This window comes from Rhinolophus ferrumequinum, chromosome 9 (assembly GCF_004115265.2).
Source record: "Rhinolophus ferrumequinum isolate MPI-CBG mRhiFer1 chromosome 9, mRhiFer1_v1.p, whole genome shotgun sequence".
Lineage (NCBI taxonomy): Eukaryota > Metazoa > Chordata > Mammalia > Chiroptera > Rhinolophidae > Rhinolophus > Rhinolophus ferrumequinum.
This window is the reverse complement of record NC_046292.1, coordinates 49,264,079-49,288,618: the sequence shown is the minus strand read 5'-3', so window position 1 is coordinate 49,288,618 and position 24,540 is coordinate 49,264,079. Positions and strand designations below refer to the sequence as shown.

The following is a 24,540-nucleotide window of genomic DNA, read 5'->3' as shown; positions in this document are numbered from 1 at the left end:
TAATTCCTGTGCAGCCCGCTCATTCCGTCTTCATTTCTCCGAATTAAATGCATGGCGGACGCCTCTGCCTCCGGGGTCATCTCAGCTGTGGGTGTTTGTAAGCCTTGGGCACCATCCCTGTTTTCTAAACCTGTTCTTCATGTTAGGATGCTACTCCATCGTGGTATGAAGAGATGTTCTATGATGGGTCTTTTTTTAAGCTTTCTTGTTTGAAAATACTTTTTAAAAGAAATCTACTGGTTAGATTTGTTGTCTCACAAAATTGTTTTTAGAGATTTATTTTGGTCATAAATGTTTTCTTTCTCATGCTGATGATCAACTGATTTTTGTCTTCAAATGTCCTATCACAATATTTTTTCAACACAGATTCTATTTACCAAATGACCATTTTAGGGTTTTTAAGGGGTACTGAGGGTCGACATAAACATGAAAATTATGTGCCTAAATATTTTTGTAAAGGTGTCAAATAAATACTTTTTCCTGAACACAATTATTAAAATTCCTTTAAGTGCACACAAAGACAATCAAGAACCATTAAGTCTGCCCACATTTAAGAGGATAGCATCCGGTGAGTTGATTTAGACCCAGTAATAGAGAAAATACTGTTGAGCATTGTGATGATGTGATTTATGATAAATATGTATTTGGTTTTTGTCCCTGTTCTTGGTATATAGCTCCTGAAACCCTTGTAATTTCCTACGTAAGAGCTATAGGAACATCTTTTGTTATATTTTTGTTCCCAGTTCCTGCAACAGGTCCAGAGCCACAAAAGTGAAATGGGTGTCTTTTGTTATTCATAATGAGCCCGTCTTTAAACCACTCCGGAGTTTATGGTAATGAGGTGAGTCTTGGAAAGCCCCCCCTGAGGATGGAGCTGGTTGCTGGGGTAGCGAACCACTGTGATTTGTGTTGAAACTTTCAGTCCCCTGCCCACCTCCCCAGGTGGAGGGGAGAGGTTAAATCAGTCACTTATGGCCAATGATTTTATCAATCATGTCAACAGTAGAAGCCTCCATAAAAACCCCTGACTGAGGTTCAGATGGCTTCTGGGTTGCTGAACACACGGAGGTACTGGGAAAGTAATATGCCTGAAAAGGGCATGGAAGCGCCAGGCCCCTTCCCACATCCCTGGCCCTGTGCATCCCTTCTTTCTAGCTGTTCCTGAGTTATACCTTTTACAATAAATCACTAGTAAGTAGTCAGTATAGTTCAGGTATCAACGAGGACTTGTGATTTGCATTGGAAGTGAGGGTGTGGGGTGGTCTTGTGGAACTGAGACATTCATCTGAGGTCTGATGCTAACTCCAGGTAGTGTCAGAACAGAACTGCAGTACACGCACTGGTGTTGCAGATTGGCTTGGCAGTGTCAAATTAAAAGATGTCCAAACATGTAGAGAATTTTTATGAGTTTATTTGAGCCAAACTGACAATTGCCGGGAAGCAAAATCTCAATGGATTGAAAAAATGCTTCTGAGAATGGCAGTTTTGCAGTTTATTTTATACATTCAAATAAAAGGAGACATTAGAAGGGTTACATGAAATCCATTGGTGGTAGATTATGGGGGCAGGAGAAAGCAAAGTGGGGAAATCCCTGGGATTGGATAAAAAAGTAAAACATAGACACATAGTTATTTCACATTGGTGGGTACTGGATAGTTAATAAGTAACGTTTACAGCGCATAGAGATGGTATTTGGGGAACAAGAGAACAATGAGGGGTTCTGTGGTCTTCTGCCCTGTGACTGCAGTGTGCCATTTGGGGTCCAGAAAAGGAGATTCTTCTGACATTTCCAAGGTATGCTATCTTAGTTGCAAAAGGACAATAGGTTCACTTAAAGATTGATCTCTGTAAAGGAAACTACAGGCCTAAGATGTGGCTGCCTTCTGTGGCCAGCTCTTAGCTAGAAATGTTTATTTTCAGACCTTCTATATGTTAGTTTCTGCGTTGATAATAGCATCCTAGTGGGTATGAGGTAATACCTTATTTGTGGTTTTGATTTGTATTTTCCTAATGATTAGTGGTGTTGAGCATCTTTTCATATGCTTCTTGGTGATTTACATACTTTCTTTGGAGAACTGTATTCAAGTGCATTTTTTATTGGATTTTTTTGTTGTTGTTGAGTTGTTAAAAGTACTTTATATATTCTGAGGTTTAGCCCCTTATCAAATATATTATATTATTTGCAAATGTTTTCTCCCCTTCTGTGGGTTGCCTTTTCATTCTTGTTCCCTTTGATTCCCAGTTTTAATTTTGATGTAATGCAGTTTTATCTACTTTTACTTTTGTTGACTGCTTTTGGTGTCATAGCCAAGAGATAATTGCTATATCCATTGTCATGAAGCTTTCCCCCTATGTTTTCTTCTAAGAGTTTCATAATTTTAAGTCTTACATTTAGACCTTGGATCCATTTTTAGTTCGTTTTTGTATATGGTATACGTGTGCCACTCCCTTCGTGTGCAGGTGAATATCTAGTTTTCCTGACATCATTTGTTGAGGAGACTGTCCTTAAGGCATGTGTTTTCATCAGCTTTTAAAAGTGCTCTTAGTTTGACTTTTCTTTTTCCCCCTAATTGGTGATATATATGCTTTCACTCAGGCCTTTGCTGGTCTTGTCTCACTTGGTTTTCGCACAGGGCTGTCAGTATTGGGGAGTGACACAGAAGAGTCCCTGCTGAGAGGAGCAGAGCACAGAGCCTGTGTGCTCACAGTAGGTGAGCAGTTACAGGTCCCCCCAGGACTTCTTCCCCGCAGGTCTTGTCACATCTGTTTGCTCATGCATCTGTCAAGCCAGACAGTGCTCACTGGGGCTAGCACCCACCTCTAGCAAAGGCCTGGAACCACCATGTTTTACAGATACGCTCAGTGAGATACAATCGTCTAACGTGGTTGGGGGACCATATTCAAACCCTCATCAGTCTGACTCAAAAGACCTTTGTTCTTCACCACCAGGCTAAGTTCTTGTTTCTCCTGGTCTGCTTACAGTAGACTCGGTGTCCCAGGCTCATCACCACATATGCATGTCAAGTGCCCGTCTTCATTCCAAGTTCACACCCCACAGATTTAAAGTTGAGGCATGATCTGGTGGCCCCTGGAATCTGAGAAGGCAAAGCAGCTTTGCCTTTCCAGCTGTGCTGATAGTGCCCTCTTGTGGTAACAGCTGTCACTGGGGGTAAATGACGAAAGCATTTGCTGTCCAAGAACAAGCCGTATTCTTTATTGAGTTCCTACTATGTGCTTTCGCGGAGTTCGGCCTTTATCATGCCTTTCTGGGTTACAATACTTTACCACTGCACAAATGGTGGCTTAAGCAAAGCTAAGGGCTTTCTCCAGCCTCCTTAGCTGGTAAATTTAAACCTGTACTTTGGTTCCAAAAACTTTTCTTTCCAAAGAATCCAGGTAACATCCCTGTATTAGGAGAATGCAGTAGGAGAGCCAGCTTCATCAGGAGTGCCTCCTCACGTCTGCTTTTGCTTCAGGTAATTTAGTTTTTAAAATGCGTATTTTTGAGGACAATATGGACACATGATGACAGATTCACTGAACTGAGATAGGTATAAGAATGCACGGGAGGAAGAACGTCATTCTGCCCGGGAATGGTAATGGAAACATGTCCTTGGGAAAATGGCAGTTGAGCTGATCCTTGAGAAACAACGAGGACTCACCCAAGACACCAGAGGGGACAACCCTCTAGCATTCCAGGACCACTGCATCTGCTTGCCTAGAATGCACTGTATCCCCCCCGATGTCTTTAGCACATGCCCTCATCTCTGTGGGCCTTCCCTGACCAGCCTATCTGCAGTGGCACCCCACTGCACTTTCTGGTCCCCTCCCAGACTTTATCCCCATAGTACTTTCCTCTTCTAATCAAATGTAAGCTTTATGAAGGGAGATGTTGGTCTGCTGTGTTTGCTGTGTCCCTTGGCACAAAGAACAGTGCCAAGGTACACAGTAGGTACACAATAAATATTTCCTGAATGAATCCATTTAGAGAGAAAGCAGCCAATTAATAGTTACTGTTTTTGAGAATAGCAAGGGAGAAACATAACCTCATCTTCATTGGAGAAAGAGCAGGCTGGCTACATGACTTGAATTATATACTGTAGGTCAGCTATTGACAAATCCAAATCTTACAGAGGCCAGGCAGGTGAAAAGTATGAGTCTGAAGGAATAAAATCAATACACACAATACCTAGTAAGTGGTAGGGCTTGTGGAACCTACCTGCTTAAACGTATATGAATTTAAATTAAAAAAAATCGACCAGCTAGATTTGGCCCAGTGACCACCATGTGCCGAAATTGAACTGCTGTCCATCAGATTTGCACGGTAACAGGATCACATGGGGATGCCATGTGGGTGGGGGTGAAAGAAGGGCAGGACTGTAAGATAAGTACAGTGGTGGAGAAGGTTACTGTAACTAACAGGCCTGCTGAGAAGCGATGAAGTGATGGGATCCTACGGTGCTGTGAAAAAGCACAGAAAAGAAACAAGATCTGACTTATTTTAGGAAGTAGAGTTAACAGGTGAAACTAAACTGTTTTCTATTTTTCATTTATCAGTAAAGCTGTGATGTCTTTTTTGCCTATATCGAATGTCTTCAGGAGACCATTTGAGTTTCAGGAGACCAAACATGAACACTTTGAAAGGTATTTAACTTAGGTTTCCAAGTGTTTCCCCAAACGCTAGTATCTGAAGGGTAGCAATGGAATAGAGTACCTGTTACATACCACAGTAAAAATCCATTTACTGAGCACTTGCTACATGGGAGTTAAGCATTTTTTTCTTAGCCCCTTACATACTGATACATTTTAATACTCCAAACAATTCTTTAAAGTAAATCGTATTATTGTCCTTATTTTAGTGGTTGAGGATACAGGCACAGGAAGGCTCCATTATTGGACTGAGTGGTGACTGAGAAAGTCTCTGCTTTACAAAATATAAATTTGCCTTCCTGTAAGGCCTCCCTTTTGCTCTGAGCTCACGGAGCTGCCTAGAATAGGCAGAATGGTATAATGTTTGAATGTGGAAGAAATTGCTTATTCTTTTAAATCAGATTGGAGTATTCCCCCATCTTACCACCTAGCAGTATATTCAATCCCCATCCTTCTCTCAAGTTACACAAGAGTCAAGGGAATTGCCTAGTGCCTGGAAAATAGCTGCATTCAACCTTTCATGGTCCCAACTGAACATCAGTGACTAATTCTGAGGTGTCCTTTGAAGGCAGGTGGCATCACAGATTCCAAACTTTGGCATGGTAATCGTTTCTATTACTAGAAGTACCAGTTCCTGGAATCCAGCCTGTCTTACATCCCACGCAGCTTTTCCTCTGATGTCTTGCTAGGGAACGAGACTTGCATTCCAGCTGTTTTCAGAACCTACTGACCACCTTCTTTCCCATCTGGGGGACTTTCTCCTTTCCAGAACTCAGACTTGTGGGAAAAAGGCTAGAATATGTTATTTGCAAATATCATCTGCTTTCTTCCCTGGGCACATCTTCCCTGAGTGCAAAGATATAACTTAAGAAAATAGGTGAACAAAATCCAGATCATTGGAAACGGTGTTTCAACTTCTCCCGGTGGCTCAGTTTCCCTATTTGTAAATCGGGGGAAATAATGTTGTGAGGATTGTTTTACGAGTCTTTAGCACAGAACATACAACAGCAGTGAATAATGGTACATGATTTTCCTTGCAGTAGGTTTGTTCTAGCTGCCTAATGACCCTTCTTCGGTGACCAGCACATGCTCCTTTGGAGCCAGGATTGCCTCTTCCCCAACTCCTGTAGCCAAATGAATCCACAAGGAGCTGCCGCTTTATGAGAACCACCTGCCAGCCACAGTGATGGCCGGCTAACGGGTGGCTAATAGTACTTTACTTCCCTGGCCATGGGGACTACTGATAGGCCAAGGGTTGAGCCCATGACTCTAGCCACAAATACATAAACTAGTGAATGCTATGAAGGAAAAGGACAGAGGGATCTGACCTTGTCTAAGAGGCTCAGTCCAATGTTGCTGAACTTGGGACAAGTCAGTTTTCCATTCTGGTCCTTAGGTTTTCCATTTTGTAAAATGAGGACTGAATGGGAGGCTCCAGAAAGGCCACATCTGGGCGTTGGCAGGTTCCTTTCTCCCAGTTACTTCACTGACAGGCTTCTCGTTGGCTCTGCAGGAGGCTGAGTGTGGAGGGTTCTGGGGGAGCTGCGGTGCACATCTAAGCGTACCTTGTGAGTTTACTTCTGGCTTCCTGTTTCCTCGCCTCTTTGCCAGTTACATAACAAAATAAAGGCAATCGGGATCAACGGCCGAGTCCTGGCAAAAATGTGAAGGCCGCTACAAGTTTGCGATCTGAAATCCACGATGCTCCGAAAAGCAAGTTTTTTCCTTGCGTTTGTTTCCAAATTCATTTGGCAGCAACACCTGACCTGAAATTTGTGTGCGTATGAACACATCTTATTGTGGACGTAAGTGCTTTTACCATAGATTCGAGATCCTGCTGTGGATGAGTTTCAAAATATATTTACCTCTCTGTATCTGAAAAATTCTGGCCACAAGGATTTTTCGATAAGGGATTGTAGACCTCTATGTACTACTGAGTCTTTTCATCGAGTGCTCTCTAGAAATAACATTTTTCTTATGTGTTATTTTAGAATCCCAACAGCCTTGTGATACCGGCACAAGTGGGTTCATGCTTATTTTATAGATAGGCAGTTTAGGGGTTTTGTGTATCACACGATTACAACGTAGTGGCCAAATCAAGAGGAGAAACCTTGAAATATGGCTGAATATGGACGAGTGGGATGGACAGAAGTGGTATGATATAAAAAGGCTGTGTTTTGGACAGGATTCTGAATAAAGTACGTATTTTAGACTGTCCTTGGTTGAGATGGAAGTACACAGTATGAGGTGTAGTCAGAGATAAGGAAGTGCAAGGGCATCTGAGCTATTTGTTCTGAAATGAAGTATTGAGAAGCACTGATAACCATTCATGTGGCTCCAAACATTAGATTAATACATTTATACCTTGTAAATACCAGCATGGGTATAAAATGATGCTGGTTCAGAAACGCTTCTAAAGTTTGCAACTATAGATGATGAGTTGACTTTTCAGCAGCAAACTTTATCTCTCCTCAAATTCAACTAAAGAAGGAAATAAAGAACTGTGACACTGCTAGTATTCAAGCCACAAAAACGGACTTAGGGCCCTCTGTGGAACCCAGAGGGTGACTGGCTAGCAATGTAGTCATGCACATCCATGTTAAATGTTTCTTCTCCTTTGACTGTTGAGGTATAAAATTACACAAAAGCAATGGGAGATGCTGTTTCATCAATTAATCAGAGACCTTTTGAGGAAAGAAAGGTTTCAAAATTCCTGGAGTCAGAGCTCATAAAAAAGCAAGGGAGGTTAGCATCATGGTGGAGTGAGAAGGCCCCTTTGCATCTCCCCTTATATTTACAAGGCAGACATTTCTAATCCAACAAAGGTTCCTCTGCTTCCCACACAAGCATGCCTGAGTGAGCCATCATCAGTACACCTGAAGGTGGCTGCACTAGAACGCACAGAGGCAGCGGGACGGGGGAAGACAGGGACGGGGTCTGCAGATGCAGTCTGACAGCTGCCACAGCCCGAGCTAACAGTACCGGTGCGACCCCCACACTACAGCCTGGCAGAGGGTAAGGGCAGAAGCAGCCTCAATGCTCAAGAAGCCGGCTTCCCCTCCCCATGGCGGCAGAACATGGTAGCAGACGCAGAGAAGTGTCTACAGGCCCCTAGCTACAGCACAGCGGTCTGGCAGCCACTGGGAATGAGGAGGCAGTGTGGCAGGCTCACAGACCCGGCTTTTCCCACCTGCCACATCCTCCCACCGTGGTGGCAGTGCCTCACCCAGACACTGAGGCGACTTGGACACAGGAAACCCACTACCCCAGGCACACGGGAGGTAATTTTCACCTCAAAAGGGACATCCCCCACCACAAAAACAAAAGAAAGACCTCTATCTGCTGAATTGTTAAGATCAAAACAAGAAAATACTTCACAACCTCAAAAGTGCAGGCAGAAGAACAATCCACCAAGTACCATGAATGACCCAGGTAACATGGTAACACAGAAAGAAAATGACAAGTCTCCAGAAGTCAAACTCAAAGTTATGGAAGGCTGATTTAAATGACAGAGAATTAAGATTGCAGTCATGAAGAAAGTCAACAAGACACAAGAAAACTCAGAAGGGCAGTTCAATGAGCTCAGGAATGAAAAGAAGGAGTACTTTACCAAAGAGACTGAAACTATAAAAAAGAACCAAACAGAAGTTCTAGAGCTTATAAATGAGGTGAAGAATATATTAGAAAGCATCGGAAATAGAGTAGACCAGATGGAAGAGAGAATTATCAAGTTCAAAGATAGAAAACTAGAAATGACCCCGCTCCGTAGGATCAGCCCCTGCATACAACTCCTCCGCTGCAGTCAAGGCCAGTCCTCACAACCAATGAGCCCATGTCAGTCCCTCGCCTTGATGTGCAATTATCAACCGAAGCTCAACTGCAAGAGGGCACACACAACCTCTACAGCACACCTGGAGCGCGTGGCTCAGGTGTCCAGAAGGACTGCGCCACTGAACCCCACAGCACACCGACTACATAAGGCCACTCTGCTAAGACTGGAAGACACAGCAGCCCTACCTAATACATAGAAACAAACACAGGGAGGCAGCCAAAATGGAGAGACAAATATGTCTCAAATAACAGAGTAGAACAAAGCTCCAGAAAAAAAACTAAGTGATACGGAGATAAGGAATCTAGCACATGCCGAGTTCCAAACACTGGTTATAAGAATGCTCAGTGATCTCAGGGAGAACTTCAACAGAGAGAGGAAGCATACAAATGGAGACGAAAACCATAAAAAAGAACGAGTCAGAACTAAAGGATACAATAACAGAAATGAATATGTTACAGGGAATCAATAATAGATTAGATGAAGCAGAGGATCCAAACAGTGATGTAGAAGGTAAGGTAGTAGAAAACACCCAACTAGAACAGCAAAAAGAAAAGAAGAACCCAAAAAATTGAGGAGAGTTTAAGGGGACTGTGGGGCAATTATCAAGCGTACCAACATTCACATTATAGGCGTACGAGGGAGGAGAGAAAGCAAGGAATTGAAAACCTATTTAAAGAAATAATGACAGAAAACTTCCCTAGCCTGGTGAAGGAAACAGACATACTTCTCTCTGAGATAGCGTCTTTACCTCTAAAACACGTCACCATACATGACCTATCTACCATATAGGGTTGTTGAAAAAGATATATATAAAGTCTGCTGTAAACTAAAAAGTGCTATCAAGTCACAAGAATAAAGGTCAGCAAACTATGACCTGTGTGCCGGCCACCTGCTTTTGTGACTATTTTACTGGAACACAGCAACACTCTTTCATTTAGTGTTTATGACGCTTCTGCACAACAGCAGCAGAGAGAGCAGTTTCAGGAAAACTTAAGGCCTGCAAAGCCTAAAATATTTACTCTCGAGCTCTTTACAGAAAAAGTCGGCCAACACCTGCACTGAAATAACTTCTGGAAGGCAGGGGTTTTAGTCTGTTTTGCACAGCAGAGCAGAAGCTCAATAATAACTTAAATACATTATATATTTTAAAATTATAATGTTAGATGGTTTTCCACACTGACAATTTTTATGAGTATGGACTATATACTAGTTAGGAAAAACTTTTTTTCTGATTTGGTGTTTAACAGTGATAGAGAGCTAGTTAGTACACAGCCCTAGTATCGTCAGCACACACCTTGCCTATAGAAATTCACAAACCCTCCCTTATTCGAAGTGCCCACTCTTACTTTTCCATTAAGAGCAAAGCAAATACTGTGACAAGTTTTTTGCAAACTATTATGTGATGTGAACTGCACTGCAAAAGAAGGGAGCAAATATTTTTAATTGTATAGTTCAGAGGAAGAGAAACAGGTGAATAGAGGTCCATAGACCAAAGGATCTCTCTGGAGAAGGAAAAAAAAAGACAAGACTGTATTACCCAAGATGTGGCAGAAGGACCAGGAGTCCCTGACATGCTAGTTCATGCGACGCCTAGGAGCGGAAGGGGCAGAGACTATATATATTTTGCACTGCAAACAATGTGCATCACACAAATTTAAAACCTATAATTAAAACCTAGTGAATTGATCTAGTGACAATCATTCACAGTACTATGTAGGCAAATATGTTTAAAAAAATATTTTAATAAGCATATTCAGAATGGCAGACAGGGAATGGGAGAAGGGAATTATTTTACAGTGCAAAATTACTATGCATAAATTTAAAAACATCTAATTCATAATTTTAAATGCCTATTTAAATATTATTTCAAATACATTTTAAAGCTCAACAGATTTGTGTTGAACTGAGTTGCAGATTCTGAACTCTATTTGAAAACACATCGTAAAACAATACCATTCCAAACGAAAATGATAATGCTTTGCTGGGGATGAGGGAGACTAAGTAACTATTAACAAAGGCTTCTTTTCCCAATGCAATTTGTCAAGAGTTCAAGAGTTATGAAATGTACTAAACATTAAGCAAATTAACTTCATGATATTACTAAAAATTTTAGTGCAATGACTTATCAAGTTATAATGGCTGCATTATGAAGAGCAAAGAGCAAAGTACTGTGTGAAATACCTGTATAAACATAAAATACAATTAAATATTTCTTTATGAAAAGCTGAGCATTATGTACTATAATAGTGGAATGTCTTTTGTTAGGCATACTTTAAAAAGATAAGATTAAGAAAAGATTTCCTAACATGTATACATGTGCCGTATTTGCAAACATGCCTGAGAATTTACTAAAAATGTTCCTGTAATATTTTTACAAGAACTTCAGAAACAAAATGCATCTTTTAGAAAAGGTGAAAATGGTGTCTCTAATATTGCAACAACTTAAAAAGTACAGCATCACTATTCATTTGAAACATTTCTATAGACCATCTTTGATAAAAGCTAGGATACTTTGGATTCATTTAATAAAATCTCATTTGGAAAATGGATTGTGACCATCGGTTAAAGCTGCCATTCTGGATAAATTAATGTTCTAGGTAAAACAAAACAAAACAAAACAAAACAAAACCAACAAAAAAATTCATGCTTCTCAACACTTCCACCCAAAACTTTGATTTACTTGGATATGTATGTAATAACAGTGAAAGTACATTATATGAAGTCAAGTGTTGCAAAGTGGCTTTTAACACTGTTTGGGGGAAAAAGTTGTTCACATTGGTGGAGGGAAGCAGTCTAAAACTGTTAATGGTAATACTTCATGGGGGTAAGGCCTAAACCATAATATCTCAGTGCAAACCTCTACTCAATTGCATTAGACAGTTGAGCCATTAAAAACAAGACCACAGAAGATTTATTTTAAAAAGGCATTGGCTCTTGAACTGATGGCTGAAAATGAACTGGTAGAAGCATTTGGGGTATGCCTGTGTGATAAAAACAAGAATAGTTAATAATCTTTTACAAAAGTTTGGATATAAGTTGGTCTATCAGCTGTATGTATAAAACTACATTTTTTAACAAGAATTTTGCACTAAAAATAAAATGGCACTCTTGCAAGGCTATGCAAATGGACGATCCTATTTGTAATCACACAGAGCAAAGGTTACTGCATGTCTTGTTTTCATTTGGAAATATGCTGTCGAATCTGGAAAACTGGATTATAACTGGAAAAGTCCAAAAACTTTTCTCACTTCATCACTATTTCTTCATAAAATCAAGATTGTTGCCTGCCAACTCCCTGTTGTGCCAATTATCTAAATATCACTTGACCTTTTCCCCAGTTTATTTAATGCAAAAATGGGAAATTTCATAATGCATATAAAAATAACTGAACAGGATTCTGGTCAGCATGATACATTTAAGCACTTAAGCCAACATTAAACTTTGTCTTGCTTCAAAAATAATTTTGAAAATTATAGCAATGCAAAACAACCTATGCAATCTAAGTATCATGCTTAATTTCAGAATTCGCAAACTATTTGTCCTTAAGTAGAAATTTAAAAAACAAATTTTCACAATCCTTTATGAATGCTTTTACCACCTGGATAAGAAACATGACTTAGTTACTACACAAACACTTAAAAATTCATTAGAAAAACCTTAGCAAAATAAAATGAAAGCTGACAGACTCAGAATATCAATTCCTCTCATAAAAGTTTACCAACTGTACAAGTTAAGAAAATTATACAAGCTTTTGTATTAAGAAAGGACAGCTCAGTCAAGACATATGTACTGTAAAAATCTTTCAAAGGCTACAAAGAATCTGGAAAAATACAGAATGTATTTCTTAAGCCCAGATAAGAATATGGAAAGACATCATTGATGTCAACAATTTTACATATACAAACCTGACTTGGTTTATTTTTAAATTTCTATATATAAAAAAATCATGCTAGCATAACTTTCAGGATTCATAAGGGTTTCCTTAATAATAAGCAGAAATTTGAACTTGGTGTTTTCTTCTCTGCCATCAAATTAAGCAAAAAATACCTTGTAATAACATTTTAGGATCAATACATCAAATGAGAAGGTATAGATTATCTTCATTCAAATTTACTAAATCATTTGTTATATTCTTAAAAGAGTCTTTATAGTTTTAAAATATAAGGTCTATAAAAGGCAGAGTTATGAAATCTTATTTACCGAAGTTAGGGCTCAATTCCAATTTTCAAATTTTCACCAATTGCTTCAAGGAAATCAACTTTTTAAGGTAACCCATCAACCCTGAAAATTTTAGTCACACTAGAATTTATTCCAAAGAAAGTAAAATAAGTCTAAAATTCAGTCATCTGTGTTTTCAAGTTCTTCAAATTTTCCGTGTGAAATTGCTTCTTGGAAAAATTCAGAAGAACCTGGACTTTCTTTTCCATTGCTGTTTACCCTTCGCCTTTTGGCAGGTCTCTCACTTTTTTCATCAAAATCACTTTCATTTTTTGCTGTCATATGGGCAAGTTTTGGGTCAGTGGTAAGGTTATCTGTTTCATAACCATTACTATCCATATCTGCATGAAGTGGTTTCTTATTTCCACCTGTTGGTCCATTAATGTGTAACCCTTCAACTTTTACTTCTTCTTTGTTTAATATTTCACCTGGTCCATTAGATGACACCCCTAAGTTGGAAGAAACATAAATGAAAATGCTAATAAAAAGTTAAATTTGTAAATGACTATAAGACAGCTACTATAAAATAGCTTTTCATCAAGGAAGCGAGGTATTAAATCTGTGTGGTCTGAATTCTGGCTCTATTTCCATCGTAGCTGTGTGACTGTAGGCAAGTTACTTATACTCTCTGTACCTCAGTTTCATCACATATACAATGAGGGTAATAATTTACCTTACAGGGTTATTATGAAGATTAAATAATAAATGTAAAGAATTAAGAACAGAATTTGGTATATATTAAAAGCATGTTGGTATTATGTGACAACAAATAAGCACTGGATACAGTAGTCTAAGTAAGATGAATTAAAGCAAAGATATGCATAAATTTTTCAAGTTTAATAAAAGGGCTATAACTTTCTAAAAATATGTAGAAAAAAATTATATTCTTTTTAGAAGCTTGATTTTTCTGTTATATAAAAGCAAGACAACATGACTGTATTTTTAATGTAAATCTATGGCTTTTACATGCTGTAAGGGTAAAGATACACTACTAGGTTCATTTATATGGATTTAAATAATCTGTCATGTTAAAAAGTTAATGGTTGCACTGTCCAAGCATACACTTGAAAATTCTAAAAGTTAATACAAATACCCCCATAATAGGTGAGACAGCATAATTATTCTAATAAAAGCAAGCAACAGTGTCAAGTCATGTTTGAGCTGACTGCAAAATGGAATAGAAATTTTGGGGATAGTCAAAATAAAAATAAAGAATCTGCCACTAAAGATAATCAAAATTTAATTAAAATATTCGGTATAAAGGATAAGCCTCAAATATTACATTCTGGTCAAAGAAAATATTCTATTTCCCCCAACTCAAAAGTACAATCAAAACATGAATGCACAGGGGGACTGTGCATATGATATGATACTGAAGGAACAATTTCGTCGTGGTAAGCCCAAAAAGTTGGTGACACTGTGATTAAGTCAAAAAAAACTAAGATTTCAAGACACTAATTCAAGTCCCTTACAAAAGAAATAAATTGGGTTGGAAAGTTCCTTCCTTATCTTGAGAAATTTGATTGTAGGTACATGATGTGAATGGCTTCTGGGCTACTGAGTAATGTATAGGTAACGTATGAAACTCTCCTAGGCTAACTGCACATTCTCATCAAGTGGATAAAAAAGAAAAACGAAGTGATTTGATACTATGAGCAAGCAGAAAAAGACAGAGTAGGACCGACTGCCTCGCTAAGTTTCTACCTCTAGCCCCAAGGTCAGAGACTCAGCTTCTTATTCGACTTCAAGATGGATATGGCTAGCATTAGGTGTCATGTTAATGAAACTTTTGGACCAGGAAATGTTTGCTGGGCCCTAATTTTCGTTTGTTTGGCTTGTCCTTAGAAGGGAAATAATGAGAGAATAGAGGGGTCATCAAATGAACAGTACAGTATATTCACTACTACAGCAGTGCCAGTGTAAAATCAAAGGTCAGAACAAGGGTCAAATCTTTTCTGTGTTTCTTTTAGTTTCTGTCAATCAGAGATTAGCTCTCCACTGGCCCTCCCCTAAGGCTGTTACATCAGAATGTAGGTGGGCAGAGCTTATCTATCTCTAATTCATCAGTTTTTTCCTGAAGAGGAGTGAAGAGCTTACTACTTTCTGCTTGGCAACTCTCTTACTTAGGAAGACCATTATAATTAAATTAGAAGTCAAAACAATTCTCTGATTAGGTCTCACTGATCAACACAGTGATCTTTGGTCCACTGTCTATGTTTTAAAACAAGAACATTATCTGAACCTCAATCATATTTGTATGCCATCTGCTTCTCTTTCATAGAGAAAAAAACAAATGTTTCTGTAGAATATTAATGCACAGGCTGATACCAGCTATATCTTTTCTTATCCTTTAAGGTTATTATGCTATCAAAGAGAAAAATATTCAAAACTGTGCCTGTTATCTACTCCTTTTCATCTGTATGGTCAATGTACCTTCCTGATAAAGTGTTATGAGCTCTTAAAGTATTAAAAAATAATCTATGTGTTTCTGATGTGAGATGGCTGTAGTTTTGGTCTAGGAGTTAATAAGGATACTTATATTCAGGTATCTTAATCAGGTAAGAAAAAAGATGTTACTCAAAAAATGAATTTCTTAAAAGAAATGGTCACTGTTGACAGTATGTTTTATTAAACTTACTTTTTAGTGATGTCAATGGGACTTCTTGCTAATTAATTTGTATTCTGTGTGTATTTGTATGTATGCTGATATTACGTATATTTCGTCTGGTATTTACAATTATTACTTTAACTTCTGCTTTGAAAATAGAATAGAAACCAAAAATGAACACTCCAGGTTACTGAAAGAAACAGACGTGTTTCTTTGCTCGCTTACCGTTTTGATTACTATTACTCATAGTGCCGTCTTCCTTTTCAGACTGGCTGTTACTACTGTTTGAAGCAGTCGGCGGAGGGGATGGTGCTCGACTAGAAGCAGCACTTTCACTCTCATCTAGAAGACGATCCATGTAATCCCTTAAAAATAAGTAAAATAAAGTTATTTCCGTATATTAAAAAAGCTGAAAATTAAAATTAGGTGAGTTTAAATTTAGAAGGCTTTATTAACAAATACATCCTAATTTTCACTTACATTCATTAAAGTGCCTCATCTAGTACACCAGGATGTGAACATTTAAATAGAAAGCTTCTTTTGGTTACATGTTTGTAGGAAAAACGTGCAAGAGCTTTTAAACTAGCTAATTTGAGAGACCTACATACAGGCAATTTAAAATCGTAGGCAAGTGCTCAGAATGGCCGAACTAAAACCAGACAAGCTGTAAGTGAAGAGACAGGAATGACGTCCACCAGGAGTACAAGAGTTTCTGGGTTCTTGGAATTTTAAAGCTCCTAAGGACTATTTGACAGCTATGGCAAAGCCTGAAAGATGAATTAGGTCCTAACAATGAACTGCCTCCCTACAGCTCCCTGGCTACCTTCTATCTTACCTTTCTGCGAGGTCTGAGCTGTGATAAGTTCACTAAATTCCTGGGCTTACCTGCTGGCTTGATCTGCCAGTTATCATTAGAGGTGAGCTCACTTCCTTATGAAGTTTTTCCTGAGAACATAGTTGTGTAAGTGGTATCGGTTTAGAGTTAGAAGATCTGGGCTAAATACTTCTCTCTGAGATAGCGTCTTTACCTCTAAAACACGTCACCATACATGACCTATCTACCATATAGGGTTGTTGAAAAAGATATATATAAAGTCTGCTGTAAACTAAAAAGTGCTATCAAGTCACAAGAATAAAGGTCAGCAAACTATGACCTGTGTGCCGGCCACCTGCTTTTGTGACTATTTTACTGGAACACAGCAACACTCTTTCATTTAGTGTTTATGACGCTTCTGCACAACAGCAGCAGAGAGAGCAGTTTCAGGAAAACTTAAGGCCTGCAAAGCCTAAAATATTTACTCTCTAGCTCTTTACAGAAAAAGTCGGCCAACACCTGCACTGAAATAACTTCTGGAAGGCAGGGGTTTTAGTCTGTTTTGCACAGCAGAGCAGAAGCTCAATAATAACTTAAATACATTATATATTTTAAAATTCCATAAGTATAATAGAAATATTAAGTAAAATGTTTTAGAATTTTGTGAGCAGAAGAAGAATTTGGTAAGAAGAGAGCAGTGGATGGGCTCGGACTGTAAGCCTGTGGTAACAGTCCATAAAAAGACTATCAATTACAATTACAATCTCAAACTACAAGATCACAATGCTCCTTGGGTTATGGGGATATAGTAAAGACCTGACCTCAAGGAGCTTCCAACAGTCTGAAGTAGAAAACTAACACATATCAAAGAAACGTGACAATGAGCTAGTCAATTTAATTCTGGGCCAAATTTCCTCATCTATAAATGGAGGGAATTAAATTTAATGGTCTTTAAGACCTCTTCAGCTTTATGCCATTCATCGTAATTACAGAACCATTATGTAAAAAATGGGAAGCACATGGAAACAGAAATGAGCGTGATGAAAGCCAAAGGGACTTCAGAAGCTAAGGGTAACAGGAACAGATGATGCAGGAGGAAGAGCAATTGTTGGAAATAAATCTGGTATTTTGGGAATGGATAATGGAGGATGTTAAAAGCCAAAGGAAACTACAATTGACTAGATATCAAAATTTTTTTAAATTTCTGAATATAGCAATGATATTATGAAAGAATTATTGTTGTTGTTGTTGTTGTTATTTCCTAACAACTAATGGCATCCAGAACGCGTAAGGAAGGAAAAGAGTATCAAGTACACCATCCAGGTGGGTGGTGGAGCAGCACTCAGATATCCAGTTATGCTGAATTATTTTTTACTTTTTTAAAAAGAAATTATATGCAAAGCAGATAATAGCAAAATCTCCTATTTGCACATGGCTACCAATTCTTCCAGGTAGTGAAGAGAAAAATCTGTATTAGAACCTTTCAAAGGCTGTTTCTAGCTGTTTCGAGAACGAAATGCATTTCATTCTGCTGAACAAATGCAAGGTAATAATGTTAAGAATGAAGAAATAACTTTCAGGATAACTGCTCTAACTATAGATTTTGACTAAAAAGGAAGATGAAAAAAATTCATTAAAATTTTTGTCTAAAGGCATTAACTTAATGCCTTTGTGCAGTCACTTAAAGTGCAACTATTAACAGAAAGCAAACTAGATAAATAAGTTTGGAAGCAAACTGGAAAAAGATCTCCATGCTTACAGGAAACTGCAATTGCTCCCCATCTGGAAAATAATGTACAGTCTGGTCATGGCTTTTATAGAAGATGTAACAGATGAGTGTGATTAAAAAATTATAGTTCAATTAAAAAAACATTTTTAAAAAAGACCCAAAGAGGACATAATTGAAGCAAGCCTACAAACCCATAATATTCTTGCCTAAGGAGGAAAACATTTGTTCACTTCATACCATTACACCAGGGGACCACTGTTAACTCTTCAAGCCTGAGAAAGGAGAAGAATGGGATTACTTTAAACTATGGCTACTTCACTTGCAGAATCCTACAGAATACTTAAAAGGAATCAAGGTTACAGATACAAGGATCTTCAAAAAGTTTTCAGAAGCTATGGAAAGAATAGAGAAACTGAATTGTTTGGCGGCACATCCCTACCTAACCTGTTGAGCTCGACATCACAGAGGACCAACTAAGCCAGCCCCACAACACTTCCCTTGGTGATGCTTTCTGAAAGAGAAAACTGGATGAACCATGGGTCTGACCCAGCATGGCAATTCTTAGGTTCTTACTGCTGATGACGACAGATTGCCTGTAGTTCATGTGTGAACATTATTTCTGAAATGGGTGAAAAAAATGAAAGATATCACTATTCCTCTTTCCCTATAGAATAGCTTGAAAAATGTGACTATTTTAAGCTACATTTTGAAGACTAAATAGCTATATCTAGTTCTACATCATTATGCCTCAACACTACCAATAAATCCAGAAAAAATTTAACTATAAATTTATGACATTAAATAATCAGATAAAATGTGGAATACTGTTATTATGAAATTTCCCTTTAGCCATCTGAGCTTTAAATAATGGGGCATGAGGCATGTAGTCCAATGTCCCATGATTTCCATGGGGCAATCATACCCAATATAATTCTCTTTTAGATAATTTTGCTTTTGATTTTAGAGTGTTTGATTCTCCAAGGAAGTGACCAGCAGAGACACCTGTAAATGAACATGACCAAGAAACAGTCCACCCTAGGAATTTTAAAAGCACAATCAAATAGCATAAAAGCACATGTTTCAAAGGCAGTTATTTGGCTAGGCTTAAGAACTTTACTGGTGCCCATTGCCCAAATGAAGTCACAACTTTACATGATTTTTATTCCATAAACATTAGGGAATAATCAGGGATAATATGGTAAAGTTAATTCCACCGTAACAATTCATCAACATTTTAGAGCAACTCATGTGAGAGGAAAGACTCCATACTCTATAAACTTTAAGTAACAAATTACTAGGGGCAGTGGGGACAGTGTTTCATTCCAAAACTAGAATGACTGAGGCTAGTGGGAACACGGTTTCATTCCAAAGCTACACTGAATGAGGCTAGGAGAATTTGGTGCATGGGGACTGGATTAGACACATAAGGCATTTTGCGTAGAGTGGATATAATAACCCATACTTACTGTATCACTAGGAGTAAACTAAAGTTGCATTACTAGTTATTAAAATTATTTCTGTAGAGGAAAAGTGTCAGGAAACCTAGGAAAAGGTAAGTCATCATGCATATGTCCTTTCCTCTATAAAAAAATTTGTAACAAATAAGAAAATACAATTTGACCTAATTTATTATATCTCTCTGTCTTTCCCATTTCATATTATCTACACTCAAATCTTATTTTGGTTCCATGGATCAAAAGTAGATTAGACAAGGAAAAATATTAATTTCCCTTTCTCTTTAAAGTACCTCTATTAGGCATATGGCCCTACAGTTTTAGAAAAGATAGCTTCTCTTTTTTATTCTCACTGCTCTCAGTGTTATCAGATTAAAACTGTGTGTGCTTATACTGAATGGAATTGAATTTAACAAAAACCTGCTTTCATAGTTGTTCTGATCCATTTCCTCTTACGAATACTACTGAAAACATACACTAACATTTGCTTTGATATATTTGTTGTCTCAAGTAATATGAACTGTAGTTTACAATATTTTATAAGACACTGAAGTCTAAATGTCCTATACAGATACGTCAATAATGGAATTTAAACTAATGTAAACTCAAAAAAAATTACAATTTTCTCAAGAAAAATTTAGGAAAGTTTAGTAAAAATATGACTGGAAAATAAAAATAAACTCACGTTACACCAGGATGAAGATTATATTTCTTTTTTCCAAATCGCGTTTGCTGAGCGAAGAAATCGTAACGTTCAGATTTTTTCCACATATAATAGAATGCTACACATTCACCAACTGACCTTGTTCGAACCTGTAAGAAACAAGTACTTCTTTTTAAGAATTATCTCCTCCCTAAAAGAAGTTACTTCACGAAAAATGTCTGAAATTTGAAAATAAATTTAGCTGGTCCTTAAATAATATGTAAGATGTACTACTATGTATAAAATAGGCGTACAACACTGCAGCAGCTGTGTTGAAAACTATTCTATCTAAACTCCCATTAAGAGAAATAATACACTATAAACAGCTTTTCAAATGTTAAACATTGCACTTTTAAAAGGCTATCATCTTAATTTACTATAAAAACAAGGACTCCTCTATTGAAAACGACTGTAAGCGGCTTTGAGTTAAAATGAATGTAATAAACAGTCTACAAATACTTGCCCGACAGTGATCCAGACTCAGTTATTTTACTGAGAATAAAGGCTGAGAATATTCTGAAGTGAGTTAAAAGCTGTTATAATAATGTTAAAGCTCTGCTTACTAAGTTACTTCAGTGATTACTGGGCTACCCCTATTTGTGTAACTGAATGGGCTCCCCCTACATAATGTTCAACACCCGTATCTGAGATTGGCAAATGATGTTGACAAAACTCCTTTTAACTACTTGGTTTGGCAAGCTCGTAGGGTTGATGTATATAATAAAACACTGGGACATTTAAAATGAAAAAAGGTATCTGCATGAGTGTTCGGGATGTAAGATGGTATTATTTAACCCTTACATTTCTATCTTGAGGTAGGTATCTTGTGGGATTGATTGCACCTAAGGTCATCTTAAAGACGTCCTTATCTTGTTACCTGACATAGTTTTCTTTCTTCCCCTATGCTTGCACTTTACAACTTTGGACTATGTTGCTCTAAGACTGAAAGCTATCAGGGCTCTAAAAAACCCCAATCATCTCAAGATCTTTTTTGCCTCCTTCAGAATCTTATTTTTAGATAGACACAAGCTAAGTCAATTGTACTTTTCTAAAGTAAAAATTGAAAAGACATTTTGAGGCTTGCAAAGTTAACAAAATTATGAAAAATCCTCAAAAAAATAAGCCTCTATAATAAAAGTTAAAATTAAGATCCAAACTTCAAAACCAGGTGTAAAAACAGTCTTAATATTTTCATTGGATCAGTCTTCTCCCTCTTAAAGAATTACTATCTTCCCTTTGTTCACTAGAACAACTATAGATCCCTGACTTTTTTAACATTAGAAATATCACCATCCCAAATATTTATAAATAAATCAAGGTCTTATTTTCAATATTACATTAAGATGTTTTTGGCTAGTAGTTTCAAATCACCTAATAAGTTCTTATTCCTTAAAAAATGGGATTTCTGGGGGGAGGAGAGTGTTGCTGCCTCTAGTTCTACTATTCCAAGGGTCTCCTCCATTGGTAATCCAGCAGGGTTGGTCAATAGTGTTTGAATTCAAGCAGGAGTGCTAGAAAACTGTTATCCAAAACATTGTTCAATCATGAAACAACATATTGTTTTTTTATAATCAGAAATATACATGATCCAGTCATTAGTATGACACTCCTTTCATAGAGTATATTATTCACTATGTTGGAGATTATTGATTTGGACACAACATTATGTGGTATAGATACATTTCTGACACCAACACTAAGACTCAAAATTTCTCTTATTAATTATGTCCTATATCATATACCATGTTTCCCCAAAAATAAGACCTAGTCGGACCATCAGCTCTAATGCGTCCCTTGGAGCAAAAATTAATATAAGACCTGGTATTATATCATATTTATATTATTTATATTATATTGTTGTATTATATAAGACCGGGTCTTATATTTATTTTTGCTCCAAAAGACACATTAGAGCTGATGGTCCGGCTAGGTCTTATTTTTGGGGAAACACGGTACTAAAATGCAGCAAGATAATCAAAAGTAAACTAGTTAATGCACAAGAAAATTAAGAAAAACAAACTCATGGGATTTGTAAGCAACTACTTTATTTATGAAACATGAAATAGATACTGTTAAATATGTAATGAAACAAATCAAGTAGACATGACCCAATCACATCCAGAGGAATAAAAAAGGAAAATGTGGTGCCTTAGATTAGACCTTCAGACATAACCATACATAAACCCAGATACTTTGAAAATCATCCTAGACAAGCCATCACACAAGACTGAGATGCTATCTTTAAGGAAACATGTAAAGCCAAGCTCCTTGTTATTTATAGTCCTAAAAATGTGATATTTATAAGCTTAGAAATTACTTAATTTCCAACATTTAAACTGAGATTTTAATTTTGCCTATCTTAATTTCCCAGAGGAATAACACATTTTCCCAATCTGTATAATTATGTAGTTACTGTTAAAAGTCTTACCTGATTTCAGCTGCAAGAGAATTAAACATAAAAATAAATCTACAAGTAATTATGAATTTCTTTTGGGTATACACTGACATTGTATGACTGATATTACCAATATGGAATGATGATCATGTTAAATACAATTGTCAAATTATAAAATTATAATAATGTATGTAACACAGCTGACTTACTATTTTTCTGGAAAATTAAATCTTAATTAAAACCATATGAAATACTAAGTATCTGATTTTAGATCACGAAGGACTTAAGCAAATATAAAAAAGTATTTTAATTGTAAATAATGGCATGTTAAAAAATGCTTTAAAGCTGCAAAATTATTTTAAAGACCCTCCTAAAAACATCTGTCAGCAGGTTCTAGAAAATAGCTTTAAATAATTACAGTGCACACAAACATCCCACCCCAAAGTGGATGAACATATTGATAAAGGAGCCCAATTCTTAAAGGCTTCTAATATCACATAAGAAAACAGTCATTTGGCAAATGTATGCCAGGAAGTCTAGGCGTGCTTATAATAATTCCCTAAAAAAAAAAATCAATGTATTAAAATATTCATTATAGAACTTTTAACATTAGAAAATAAGATATAAGATGATCTGGGTTGTTAACTAAATTTCTTTCTATAAAAGAGAGAACATATATAATTACTTACTTTATTAGCCTGAATCAAATGAAAATCCTTTCCATAGGCCTTCAGCCCTTGTTCAAAATTTCTGCACTCTTCCTCTGTCCAAACAGATAATTCCTCTGACAAAATGGGGGAAAAAAACGGTTAAGCAATATTCCCCCAAATGTTGTATGTAACAAACAAACTGCAAATAAAAATGTAACTTCTGGTTACAACGAGGGAAGTATTTTATCCTGAGCTCTATTATTGATGGCTACAAAATAGGAAGTGACAAAAATTCCTTATTAATAAAATTTTGGATTATATGGTTCCTAACTCTCCGACCTTAACTAGGTTTCTTCTTTATACTTTATGATCTCACTACACTAGTCACCTTTCAAGTCTTTAAATTTGTCATGTTCTTTCTTTAGATTTTGTGCATGCTGTTCCCTTTGTCTAGAATTATTTCCTGCGTCCTCTGCCTCAGTTCCCTTTCACCTAGCTGATTGTTTACATCCGGGCAAAAGTATCACTTAGTTCTAGAAGCTTTCCCTAACAGCCTCACCCTTCCCCCCGACTAGGTTAAGACACTGCAGTAAGTCTGAACTGCAGTCTAATTCTCTGTTAAGAACTCCTAGGCTCCAAGCACCATGAGGGCAGGGACTTCGTTGATAGTTATGAACTTAGAACTCAGTAGGCGCTCTAAGTTCTGTTGAAGGAATGAGTATCTTTCATTCGTTACATAATAATATATAAACAGTACTCTTAGAGAAGCAGGGTGGGAGCCAGTTTAGAGTTAAAAAAAAAACCCAAAACCTGGATTTTAGTTATGACTTCGTTATTTAGGAATTATGTTTGCCTCGGCTAAGTAACTTCAGTTCAGACCTCAGTCTTACCAATTTTAAAGAGAAGATAACATCTGTCATATTACTTAGCTCATAGGGCTATTACCAAGATCAAATGAGAAAATATTTTTAAAAATGTGTTGAAATTCAAAGACATTATGTGTTTTTACTTAAATGGCCTACGTATTTTCCCTAAAAAAGGGACAGCCTTAATCCCATTCCCCATAATGCCTTGTAAAATACTTGTGTTATACACAAGTTATTTAACAAGTTCTTTGTTATTCAGCAAATATTTACTAAATTCAGAAAGATCAGTATTATTAAACCTAGGATATAGCTACAAAGATTGAAGAGCTAAAATTTTAAATTTCTGCTATGTCATGAAAACAAATAAAATTTAACATTTATGCTTACCTCTAGCTGCTTTAACATTAAATCTTAATCTTCTTAATGCTTCTTCTGTGTCAAAATTGCATTTAACCAATTCATATAATGCCTAGAAAAATAAAGAGCTTCAACATGAGACCTGGACTATGAACAATTCGAAACTACAATTTCTTAAGACAGTAAAGGCTTTTCTAACATCCAGTGTTTTTTTTCATCCTTTCTGGAGGACAAATAATTCTAATACATGCAACATATAGAACA

General features: G+C 37.0%; 1 protein-coding gene and 1 long non-coding RNA gene across 16 annotated transcripts in view; one reads left to right on the top strand and one right to left on the bottom strand.

Annotated features, from left to right (window-relative positions):
- Positions 1 to 24,540, bottom strand: part of MIER1 (MIER1 transcriptional regulator) — a 94,196-nt gene that overhangs the window by 27,622 nt on the left and 42,034 nt on the right. For 14 of the 15 annotated variants that reach the window (XM_033113582.1, XM_033113580.1, XM_033113581.1 and 11 more), the window contains 5 exons: positions 24,307 to 24,388; positions 23,093 to 23,187; positions 19,991 to 20,118; positions 15,534 to 15,673; positions 10,205 to 13,149 (listed from right to left, as the gene is read on the bottom strand). In XM_033113582.1, coding sequence (XP_032969473.1) covers positions 12,821 to 13,149; positions 15,534 to 15,673; positions 19,991 to 20,118; positions 23,093 to 23,187; positions 24,307 to 24,388 — 774 coding nt within the window. In that variant the 3' untranslated portion in view covers positions 10,205 to 12,820. Of the gene's footprint in view, positions 1 to 10,204; positions 13,150 to 15,533; positions 15,674 to 19,990; positions 20,119 to 23,092; positions 23,188 to 24,306; positions 24,389 to 24,540 lie in introns of those variants that run through there. The other variant, XM_033113583.1, reaches the window with a different exon arrangement.
- Positions 2,184 to 8,981, top strand: LOC117026663 (uncharacterized). The gene is made up of 3 exons (XR_004423801.1): positions 2,184 to 3,476; positions 4,558 to 4,644; positions 6,164 to 8,981. It is a non-coding gene; the product is annotated as an uncharacterized LOC117026663 (long non-coding RNA).